Source organism: Glandiceps talaboti, chromosome 10 (assembly GCF_964340395.1).
Source record: "Glandiceps talaboti chromosome 10, keGlaTala1.1, whole genome shotgun sequence".
In the NCBI taxonomy this organism is placed as follows: Eukaryota; Metazoa; Hemichordata; class Enteropneusta; family Spengelidae; genus Glandiceps; species Glandiceps talaboti.
This window is the reverse complement of record NC_135558.1, coordinates 7,109,906-7,122,572: the sequence shown is the minus strand read 5'-3', so window position 1 is coordinate 7,122,572 and position 12,667 is coordinate 7,109,906. Positions and strand designations below refer to the sequence as shown.

General features: G+C 34.2%; 1 protein-coding gene across 1 annotated transcript; it reads left to right on the top strand.

Annotated features, from left to right (window-relative positions):
- Positions 1-388: 388 nt before the first annotated feature.
- LOC144441326 (phosphatidylinositol polyphosphate 5-phosphatase type IV-like) lies at positions 389-10,797 on the top strand. Its single transcript, XM_078130884.1, has 14 exons — positions 389-489; positions 2,602-2,796; positions 3,300-4,088; positions 4,512-4,635; positions 5,105-5,202; positions 5,787-5,911; positions 6,596-6,648; positions 7,163-7,229; positions 7,564-7,671; positions 8,039-8,209; positions 8,649-8,764; positions 9,329-9,465; positions 9,995-10,041; positions 10,483-10,797. Exons 2-14 carry the CDS (start codon positions 2,666-2,668, stop codon positions 10,548-10,550), a joined length of 2,034 nt encoding a protein of 677 aa, XP_077987010.1. The 5' UTR covers positions 389-489; positions 2,602-2,665; the 3' UTR covers positions 10,551-10,797.
- The last annotated feature ends 1,870 nt before the right edge of the window (positions 10,798-12,667 follow it).

The following is a 12,667-nucleotide window of genomic DNA, read 5'->3' as shown; positions in this document are numbered from 1 at the left end:
AACCATTTCACATGTAGAGAAAGAAGGAAAAGGGCCCCAGAGACTTTAGTCTAGCCTAACCCTCTAGCTTTAATCTCAGAAAGCTTTAAAGTCTGAGCTTTATATTGGCCTAAATCGGAAATAACTGTAAATCGGTCGTACGTAAGCATGACTCTTACGATCAAATAAGTGAAGAACAGTGAACAGACAAAGTTTAATTACTAGTATTTGGCTTGCTATGTTTGGCAAAACAAATCTTTGCACCAGTTGTCATGGTAACAAGGGCGCGTCACATTTACGACAAATTGTCGTAAAATGACCTTTCAACTTTAGACACACGCATGCGTCGTGAAAGGGATTCCTAGCGGATCCTCTGATGGCTGACAAATGGAAACTGCAAGTTGATATACCAGTGTCAATGGTAGATTGGTTAGTTGACTCGTGATGACCCACATGAATGTAGCAATGGTGTTGACATAGCGTCGAATGATATAAATTAAAAGTCTAACGGTAAGTGCATGTCGATTTTTAGAGGTAACTTCAGAATTGTGCCTAGATCCACATAGGATTCGTAATGACTAAGTAATGTTTACTTCCTCGCAGGATCGAGTTTCCATGGATGACTGAGACCAGAGTCCAAATAAACATAGCTAGTAATCATTACCTATCAGAATAGTGATATGAACAGTGAACAGAACAGAGGTCGGTTGACCCGTACCTGCATTGAACCGAATTTGGAAACCTTTATAGGGCTATTACTATTAGTAGCTATAACTTATCGGTTTAATTACAGACTAGTGTACAAATTACAATGTCAATGCCCAGGCAATCTGTCAGACGTCCCACTTTGTTACAACGCAGTGTATTATAAATCCTCAGTCATATCGCATGCCTTTAATATCCTCCGAAATTACTGACAATTTAGATAGTTATGGTCAGTTCTAAAATCAGTTTTGAATTTCTATTTCTGTTTGTACAATATAAATATATTGATCTCAATGTATTTAGTAGTAGTACCCAACTTCAATCTTTTATATAGTAACAGAGCTTCATTTTTAGCATATTAAATTTATACTAAATAATGATATAGTAAACTTATAATTTTGCCAAGGATAGTGTGTTTTTCTGTATTTCAACATATCTATAAACTGCCCTGTTATATCACTGGTGATGTAGCTGTGTACAAAAATATGTAGAGACTTATAGGCTTAGAAACAAAGATTTCTAGACACTGCAGTGTGTGTATATAAACCATCATGTTCATCATTCTCCATAGAATTTAGAGGTAAATGTGTAGATGGTACATGGTTTTGTTTGAATGTGAAGTATTAGTACTGCTGTTCAGTGTGCCCTCTAATGATAGCCAAGTTTTGTTGTTGTGAGTCAAAGTGAGAAAAACTGGCACCACATAGTAAGAGATAGAAATTGTGTGCGTCAGTACGATGTCGGGCACACTGCTGCCATCATAGATAAATAGACAATTAAAGAAAATTTTGAAAGAGACCATTGAATTGAATAAAATACAGTGTAGTAGGTGTGTGTTTTTACAATAGAATACAATACAATAGACAGAATATGTTGACTAAATACAAATAGCAACAGAAACAGAAATTACTTAGTAAAAGGTCACATATGGAACACTGCTAACACCCAAACATAATGTAGCAGCCCAAGAGACATTTATGTCAATTAATTGCTCTCAAACTATTCATTTCAAACCATATATTTGTATGAGAATGAATCTTCATGGACTCTGACTCTGGATTCATAGTAATTTTGCAAATTTCTACTCAAAGTCAAAAAATTTCTTGAAAGCAAATCCCAAATTTTCGCTGACATCTCATCAGCATTGTCAGGGATGCAGGCATGGAGTTCCCAGCTGTTTCTCCCACACTCATTTCATGTGTCTCTTCCAAGTACATGTACACCCCTGATGATACTGACAAGATATCAGCAAAAATTTTGGATTCACTTCCAAGAAATTGTTTGACTCTGTGAGTAGAAATTTTCATTACCACATATTTGTAGTTTTTTTTCCACAGGTAGACTTGAAGTAGTGAGAGCAAAACAAGTCTGTCTGTGAGCTACAGGTACAGTCTGTCTGTCTGTGAGCTACAGGTACAGTCTGTCTGTGAGCTACAGGTACAGTCTGTCTGTCTGTGAGCTACAGGTACAGTCTGTCTGTCTGTCTGTGAGCTACAGGTACAGTCTGTCTGTCTGTGAGGTACAGGTACAGTCAGTCTGTCTGTCTGTGAGCTACAGGTACAGTCTGTCTGTCTGTCTGTGAGCTACAGGTACAGTCTGTCTGTCTGTGAGCTACAGGTACAGTCTGTCTGTCTGTGAGCTACAGGTACAGTCTGTCTGTCTGTGAGCTACAGGTACAGTATGTCTGTCTGTCTGTGAGCTACAGGTACAGTCTGTCTGTGAACTACAGGTACAGTCTGTCTGTGAGCTACAGGTACATGAATTATTTGAGATTTCTAATCAACATTTACTGAGTACAAGTGTACACACTGACTGTTGATTTTATTAACAATACAATGTATTACAATTAATGATATGGCAATCATTCATATGTGATGTAAGGGGATGACTGATTCATCATTGTTCATATTCTCTTAGAAGACTACACAGTATGCTGATAGACATAAAAACCAATGTAGAAGACTAACAATAAGAATCAAATATGGAAAACCTGCATTTGACACCTTACATGGATTCTGGAAATGAAAGTAGTGATGAAGATGAAGATGTACAGACAATGTCTGTATCATCACCACCAAGTTGGAAAGAAGACTCGAGGTTGTCTAGGTTACCGTAAGTCAACCTTATCTCTATGACTAAAAGATAAGTTCTACTAATCTGTGGGATATGATAAAATTGGCTAGGTTCCCAAGTCAAAGCTCAGACCACAAAAGGTCAGAGGTCAAAGTTATCTCTGTTTTATGTTTTCGGAAGAATGACTCGCAACAAAGTTTGACTGTGTTCATGGCTGTGATAATTGGCTAGGTTCCAAAGTCAAACTTATCTCTGTTATCAGTGCTATGTCTGACAACTATGTCTGACTGTTCGTGAATAATTTGCTACTTTTTTTGAAACTTCAAAAGTGTAGCTAATGCATAAAAGATATAGCAAATACAGGTTTAATCAGTTGTTTCCTGGTTAATATTCTAGAGATTTGTCTGATGGCCATTTGGAAAATATCAGATTCTTATGTTATTCATTTCCAAAATCTTCAGATAATGTTTATATTAGTTACTATAATACTGAAATTACTGAAATAATATTGTGTATTTGTTTGTTTGTTTTTTGTTTGTTAGACATGGCAGTGCAGCATTATCACCAATACGTGGTATAGATAGACCTGATACATTGTTGCAAAGTAGAGGAAATGCTGGCCCAAATGGTACAAGGTTCAGTGAGTCATTTTCTAGTAACAATGCTGACAGACTGACTGGAAGAACTCCACAGTTTTCAAGAGACAGTTTACTAGCTGGAAGATCACTGAATTCAGGACAAAAACATGTATTGACTCCTCTGGATGGTAGTGACAATGTAATGTCATCTACTGACACTACAGTCCCTGTAAGGAATACAAGACCAATGATGCCAACTGAAGTATCATCACCAAGGAGACAACACAGTACTGGTAATCTGTTTGTTGATACCGTGGAAACAAAGGAGACAATCAGTGAAGAGAAAGATAACTTGGAGAATAAAAATCCAGTGATTGAATCATCTGAAGATGAATCAGAATCTGGAGAAGAGACTGATGAAGAAGAGGAATATTTTTCTGGAGAAAAAGATGAGGGGCAAAGTGATGAAGAAAAACAAATGTCTGGAGACAAAGATGAAAATACTATGAGTGATGCATCTGATGATGATGATGATGATAAACTTGAATATCATCCAGAGCCAAGACTTAACCAGACAATGCCAGAGATGCGTGAACCTCAATATGACACATTGGCACCACTATCACAAACATTGAGAATAAACTCAGCTCCATTGTCAGAACCACTGAACAGGCCTGCTGACTCAATATCACAGAAGTCATTCATGTCAACCAGTATCATACCTGCTATATCAAGTAAAGCAGCAAGAATGAAGTAATGTATTCTACTAATTATACTATTATAGTCAAAATGTTTAGTAAATAAAAGAGAATGAGAGTGTAGCTGGAATCACAAAAATGCTTTGAAATTAAGGATGTTCATACCTAGGTGAAAATTTGTTTCACTTCAGTCTGGTTCTTGTAGGAGAGAAGACATTTCCTTTTTTAGAAATTGGTCCTTGTGGACCACTGGAGGGTTTAAATTTTGGTGGTTCACAGCATAATATTTATGGTCTATACTTCAAACCTTTTTCAAACTGCAGGTTAATTATGTCACATTTTTACAATGTTCAATAAGTAATTCGGTTAGACGACTGCAATAGTAATTTGAGTCCAAAATGAAAATTGGAGTATTTAGTGGCTCAAATTTATGATTCATTTATAATGATTTCATTTCAATTGTTTTCAACTTATACAGGAGTTTCTTAACTGGTGGACTTCGAAATGTTGGTTCTTTACTTGGTACTGAAGAATTAGAGAGACATTTTCCTGACAGACAAGTCAAGATATACATAGCAACTTGGAACATGCATGAGGAAAAAGTATGTATAATTTTTATTTCAAATCAGTATCCATTGCTCCTCAGTGGTCTTTAACATGGCTAAAGACCTGATTTCATGATTTCATTAGGATTCAACACTGACTTAAAGAAACATACTATTTTTTATTTAACACAAGCTTCGAGAAACTGCTTAGATTTGGCTCAAACTCTGTCTTGGAGGGGGAAGTAAACTCCATTGCTGTAAACTCCATTGCTTGTTCTATGCCGTCACATTTTAAAAGCAATAACATTTGTAAATGAAACCTATGAACATTGGGGAAAAAGAAGAAGAAAAAACACATTTGACAATTGATAACATTTAACATCTGGTTTGTAGTGATAAATAGGCAGAGTTGACTTGGCTTCAATATTAAGTTTTGTGAGCGTACAAATTGAATATTGTTTACATTTTGTAAATTGTGTAACTCTGTTACCTGGCATGACTATATTTCTTACTGTCTCCATATTAGCTTCTCCCCAAGAGTATAGAAGACCTACTAATACCTGAAGATATTGACTATTTAGCCGACTTTTATGTCATTGGTTTACAGGAAGCTACCCCCTTTAAGTATGTTGTTAATTTTACTCTCATTTTATGTATGTATGTATGTATGTATGTATGTATGTATGTATGTATGTATGTATGTATGTATGTATGTGTGTATGTATATGTATATATGTAGCAGTATGTGTCTGTGTATGACGCAGTGTGTGTGTGTGTGTGTATGTATGTATGTGTGTGTGTGTGTGTGTGTATGTATGTATGTATGTATGTATGTATGTATGTATGTATGTATGTATGTGTTTATGTGTGTATGTATATGTATATATGTAGCAGTATGTGTCTGTGTATGACGCAGTGTGTGTGTGTGTGTGTGTGTGTGTGTGTGTGTGTGTGTGTGTGTGTGTGTGTGTGTGTGTGTGTGTGTGTGTGTGCACCAAGTACTATGTGTTTGTGTTTGCATGTACATGTAGATGCATGTGAACTTTGTGTGTCTATATCTCTGGCTATGTGCATTTATGATGCTCATTTACAAATGTAATACTGTATAGTTTAAGATCAATTAAGGACACTGACAGAAATCAAACAATGTAATCTATGTTATAAATCATTAATGGGTGTATTAACTAGACAATCAATTGTTATTGCAGAGATGAATGGGAAATAAAAATTCAAGAGACTTTAGGACCATCCCATGTACAGTTACATTCCGCATCATTTGGTGTTCTACATTTAGTCATTTTTGTCAGAAGAGAGTACATTTGGTTTTGTTCTCGTAAGTATCATTTTAGCTACTAAATACTGACATGCAGTTTTCACATCATAGTTTTCAATTAATCACAGGTCCTTAAATTACAGTTTAGCATATAGGAGAAGTCTTCAGAATTCATTATCATATTTGTGTGTGTTTGATATCACTTTGGTAGGCAGACTTTATATGTATGCAATCATATTATTTGCCAAAATTTATCCTCATTCAGCTGAGGGAAATATACTAGTAAGTAACACAATAGGTATTGCCACTATGATTTGTGATTATTTATGATAAAAACCCATGTGTCATGAGTACTCTGTCATGGGTATTTTGTCATGAGTGATTGATGAAAAATATTGGATAATACTATGGTTCGACTTATGCTTGCTGAATCAAGGCAAAACTGGGAAATTAATGGTGATTTTAAACATTGCAAACACTGCAGAACAAATTATGTAGATTCACATTGCAGGCCTCTGAAACATGGGGAAAAATAATGTGATTTTTCTCAATTTCAAACACTGCAAACTGCACAACAAATGACCTAGAGGAGCATTGTGGTGAAACTAAGCAACCAAGGTATACATCTTCTATTTTTGGTTTGAATGTGTACAACTTGGCTTGTATGTAGTATGATATATGGATGTCAGAATCAGAATCACATTGCTTTAATATCTAAACTTGGTGATTTGTTGTTCTTTACAGCTGTGGAAGAAGATACCATAGCAACAAGACCAGGGTCTATGATTAAAACAAAGGTAGGAAATATAGAAATGGTCTACTTACAATGATGATTGCTAAAACACAATTTTTTGAAAATAACGTGTTGTAAAATGCTTTGTAGGAACTATCGATATACATGTATACAGCTGAAAAGAGTTTAATTCTCATTACATGTGTGCAGTAAGTCAGCACATTTTCGTTGTTGTCACAATTTATGTGAAAACAGGAAATTATCCTCCAGAACTTAAAGTTGCAAAAAATGTCTTTATTTCGTGGACTCCGAAGGTATACAGTTACATTAGATGTACAGGAAATACATTCAGGTGTGTTATTGCCAAATTGTATTTTGTACTAATACCATTCTTTTATTTATGGTGATGACTTTACAATGTCCATTATATACCACTGCATCCTTGTCACATTTAAACTCGCACTCATATTCAAATCAGGTCACAACATTCGATTGTCAGGGGTATTATTATACTGTTGAGAGTGTAGGTATTTTGTTGGCATGATATGAGTAATTTCCATTTGTAATTTTGTTTACAGGGTGCAATTGGCTTATCATTTAATTTCTTTGGTACTTCATTTATATTCATATCATCTCATTTTACATGTAAGTATAATTATTACATTGTTTCTATGACAACACATTGTTTCTAGATCTACAGAGGTGACAGTGTCACCTTATGTGGTCAGTACTATGTTTACTTTTTATGTATGTATGTATGTATGTACATGTGTGTAAGTATGCATGCATACACACACACACACACACACACACACACACACACACACACACACAAGTACATACGTACCTTTGACATACGTACATACATATGTACGTATGTATGTATGTCTGAATGTCCATCAAATGTTACTCGTATGTGTTAGCAAACTCATTGTTGAGACAATATGCATCAATAATTGTGAACATTTCTTACATGTAGCTGATGAAGGTAAAGTTAATGAACGTGTAGAAGACTTCAGAAAGATTTGTCAAGGCCTACAACTGCCAAAAGAAATACCAGTTATGTACCCATATCAAAGTGAAAGAAGTGAGTACAAGTAGCAAATATGTTCATGTCAAGTGTGTTTCTTCACCTGGAAAAGAATATTTTTGTCACATTGTGATCTAATGAATAAATACCTGCAGGACGTGTCTATGGCAAGAACCTCCACTGATCAATGCATGAGTGAAAAGTTTCAACCCGGTGTTTCTCAACAGTTGCACTTAACACAAGTAATGTGGAAATCATGAAATAACTTTCCACAACCCAGTCTATAAATATACATTTATGTTCTTCAGTGTTTTTCTTCTTTAATGTTTTGGATAAACTTCCTGTAATGAAAAATCAGGCAAGATCAATTTTGAAAGAAAAAAGTTAGCATATTTTTTTATCAGCTCTTTGTCTTTCATTGCAGACGATGTGACCACTAAGTTTGATTATGTATTCTGGTGTGGAGATTTGAATTTTCGACTGACAAAGAGTCGTGAAGAAGTAGACAAAATACTTGCTTCAATGAAGAAACAGTCATCACCAGACTATGAGGATTTAGTTCAATATGACCAGCTAAATGCTGAAATAGAGAAAGGTATGTTTAGTAATGATATAATGTACAATTCACATATAGATTATGAGATACACGCTGACATGCTGACACAGCTTGTATCCTTTTTATTAAACGAAGTTTTCAAATTTTTTACAGTATTACTATATCAACTGATACATGAGGTTGAGAAACCAGTCAGTGACAATGAATGTTGATTCACTATATCAACTAATACATGGGGCTGAGAAACCGGTCAATGATAGTGAATGTAATGTGGGACTGATAAAGTTTTCATTGTTATTAGACTCTGAGATAAGCATGTTATTTCTACATACTATTCTAAAGTGTAACTCTTTTGTGAAATCATAGGATATCATAGTAATAGATGGTTTATTGAAACAAAGTACTGACAACAAGTTCAAATGGTTTTGAATTAACAATGTATATTTGAATTAAATTGTTACTTGTGATGGTGTTACAGGCAATATATTCAAAGGATTCAAAGAGGAACCAATTCGGTTTTATCCGTCATACAAGTTTGATTTGAACAGCGATAACTATGATAGTTCACCCAAAACCAGAATACCCTCATACACAGTAAGTATTAGTTACTTTAATATTTACAGTTATACATAATATACATATTCCCATATTAATTAAACATTCCTGATGACATTCACTGCAAAATACTAATATCTATAATAGTGTATGCAGTATGGGATGGTAATGATAACTGCAGTTTGCTATCGATATAATCAGAATATTCCTAAGTTTGAAAGAAAAATAGATTTTTGCATTTTGTTCATCGTCATATATACATGTAATAGCATGTTGATTTCATTTACAAATTTGTTATTAAACGTTACAGGAGCTTATATTATGCAAGTAGATGATATCTCCTAGTGTAGTAACTAATGTGCATGACATCAAGTCATGAAAAATTGAACTTCCATATTGCTTCAGTTTACCTAGCAGTAACAATGTGATGAGGAGATTGGTATATGATGGATTTGGTAGTGTGGTACTTTTTTAGTGGCTATAATCAGGTCATATTCAATAATTTACAATTACAATGTAATACAGTCTGATTATATTTAACAATATATAAATATGGTATTTTATAAGCAGATTTGAGATTTTTATTGTTTATTCTGCCCATAGGACCGTGTACTGTGTAAATCAAGGAAACCAAATGACATGAAAATTCTAACATATAATTCATGTAACAGTATCAAAATATCCGACCACAGACCTGTTTATGCGACAATTCAGGTCAGAATAAGACCTGGCAAAGATGGGTAAGTAGCTTCCTGTTTAAAAGAATCACATGTTTTTGTCTGTATTATATCTGATATGTAGCTTTGCAATCTTTTTAAAACGTTTTCTACAGAGAAAAAGAAAACTAAAACTAGTCCACATGGATGCGTACACAACACATGAATGTTGTGTGATACACATGTGTTCTCTTTGACTGTATTGTTGCTAGGAGACTGTATTGTTGTAGGAAACTATGTTGTTGTGCAGAAAATTATCTTGTTCAAAGAGAGATTGTTAAAGTTTTACACCCATTAGGGCACAAACCATTTCAATTCAGCGTAGAAAACAATATGAATCTGCATATGAACCCTTTCTCAGGATCCCATTTATAGACAAAAGTACACATCATGTCAGACTCGGATGCCCAAAAAGTAGACCCCATTGAGTGGTATACTGTACTATAACTTCTCAATGAGAATACCCTCTACTTCCCACCAAGGGCACTGATAGGGCAACACAATCAACTGTTGTGATACTACAACCACATTCAGTATATCTCTTCTCTTACAGTATGCCACTATCTGGTGGAATATTTAACAGGAATGTCTTCATGGAAGGTGAGTGTTCTCAGTCATTGACACTAAATGTCTGTATATGCCATACTACAAATGTATGTACTAAATTCCCTTGTTGTCATGGTCTAAAAATTGTCAACACAGCCTCAGAATAACTCATATTTGACCATCAGTGTCACGTACATACTGTAGTACCATAATTTCAGTTGTCAATGCTAGTTAAAGGCCCATAATTCTATACCATGTTCTTGCATTATTGCTAGCTCATCACTTTAGTCATAGCCATTAGATAGAATCATTCTTTGTTCAGGGCTACTTTTTTATATCTCTGCCAGACAACTGTTTTTCAAATGTAACTATTAGTCCTAATATGAAGGTGATACTGTCGCATGCCACTACATGTATGTATCACTGTTAGCCATTACTTGTTTCTTTATCAATTACAGTGAATACCATTAACATAACGTTCTTGTCTATTTGCAGGGTACAAGCGGCGAACAGAAAAATCAAGGAAACATCAGAAGAACAGTTCTGTTTGCAGTATTCAGTAGATGATGCAAACAGTCTCTTCAAACAATTCAGAAGATTTGTAATAAAGTACACTGTAAAATGTAATTGCCAAAATGTGTTTCTGTTTTATGATCAAACATGTTATCAGTGCAAGAATGTAAGACCCGTGTAAAATCAACAAAAACTGCAATAATTAGGCTTATAAATTAAGTATCAAAATATTCATTTCAAAAATAAGTCAAGTAACCTCATTTCACTTTATTCAGTAATAAGTCGTGAAGGATGGACATAACCTGGTAGATAACCAAAACTATGTGAAATTCAAATGTAGTATTTTCATAGTCTTCTAGCTTGTGCCAACCCATCACAGTCTATCACTCAAGCTATTTGAATGTAGGCATTTATCAATGTTGTTGTTGATTCTCATATTCCACAGAATGAGGCTGTCTCAAAAACAGGTTTTAATATCAAACAGCAACACACTATAGTAGAAATTGGTGTAGAGTGCCAGGGAGCTTGATTATGAGAGATTGTACTGTAACAGTGAATTGAGATTACTGTTAGCCTTATGAGACTGTATTGTACATATACTAGGTACACAAAACTACCATACTACTGTCTAGCAGTTAGGGCGCTAACATTCCAGGGCCATGTCAAACTTCTATCACATCACATCACACAGCAACTTTGAAAATGTTAAGCTTATTTGTCATGCTTTCCTGCCACAGATTTAAGAACTTAGATCCAAGAAATTAATATTATATGACTGTGTATTAAAATCAACAAAAAAAATGAATATAAAATTTCTTTATTCCATATGAAAATGGTCAGTCTCTTTTACCGGTAACAGAAACAATCAAGTTTTAATGGATCTCGTATGTGTATATAATGAAAATCCTGACATAAAAATACTTTATTTAATCAAATGCTGTATGTCTCCAGTGTTGAAGATATTGTGATTTTTGTAACATTCAAAATAAGTTCACAAGCTGTGACTGCCATCAGTGTTGTACAGAGAAACAATAATATTGTGTATCTTATATCAAAATGATGTACTTAACTAGTATAATATGGTGTCAATGTTGTAAAAACTTTACAAAAAATTATTTAAATAGTAAATTGACATTACTTTTGTACAGCACATGTATAATGTATGGTGAAACATTTGTATAAAGAAAGGCTGTCCAACTTTTCTTTTTCAAATGATTTACTAGCTGGTTTTTTGAATTATTGTAGATTTTATGTTTGATTTTAAATTGTATATAGAAAGTTCCTTCATTATATTTTTTCTCATTTGACTTTGACTTTGACTTTGACTTTGACTTTGTTATTTTGATGTTGTGCCTGTACATTCATGTATATGACTTTGACTTTGGCCACTTGACTACAAAAGCTTAACATGTCGTATCACGAACCAAAACAAGACTATCACAGATGAGATGTTTCTATATCTTCAAGTATTTATAATTCCCTTGCAACAAAATATCACAATAGTCTAATGAGACTGTATATTTTTTCGTCAAAACTTAAATATCTGTGATTGTTGATGTAGAATGTGAAAGGTTTACATGCAGTAATATATTCTTATGGAATTATATTTAATTTATTTTATTTTATTTATCTATTCTATGTTCATGACTTTAACTTCGTATTGCACCAAAGCTTTCACCTGGTATCTACCATGGTTTTGTCTTTCTTTTCTGAAGTCATGATGCATGCATGACGTCAGACAATTGTCCCAAAATCTCGGAAGTTGGTAATGTCCCCCATCGTGGGTACATGAATCACTTCCTTAATCCCTAAACCAGTCCAACTCGCAACCCAAAATTGTAACATTGTCAAGGTCAAATGAATGACCAGGGTAGTCCTTGTGTAGATGTCGGGAGACCTTGGATAATGTTCAACCCAGTCTACGATGTTCACTTCTTCTGGCTTTCAGAGTCCTCTATTTGGTGAGCTACTTGAAAATTTTGGTGCAATACGAAGTTAAAGTCATGAACTTAGACTGAATGTGTGCAAGATGAGCTTTCATCATAATATTTACTTATTTATTTAATTCAAATTAAATTAAATTATTACTTTAATAATTAATTAATTTGAATTATATCTGCTAAATACATGAAATAAGAACTAAAGAAGAACTAAAAGAACTCACATA

Excerpts from the sequence above, each read along its gene's own strand:
- LOC144441326 (XM_078130884.1), top strand. The coding sequence starts at position 2,666 with ATGGAAAACCTGCATTTGACACCTTACATGGATTCTGGAAATGAAAGT. Across the intron at positions 7,672-8,038 it reads CCCATATCAAAGTGAAAGAA|ACGATGTGACCACTAAGTTT; the intron begins GTGAGTACAAGT and ends CTTTCATTGCAG. Across the intron at positions 10,042-10,482 it reads CAGGAATGTCTTCATGGAAG|GGTACAAGCGGCGAACAGAA; the intron begins GTGAGTGTTCTC and ends GTCTATTTGCAG.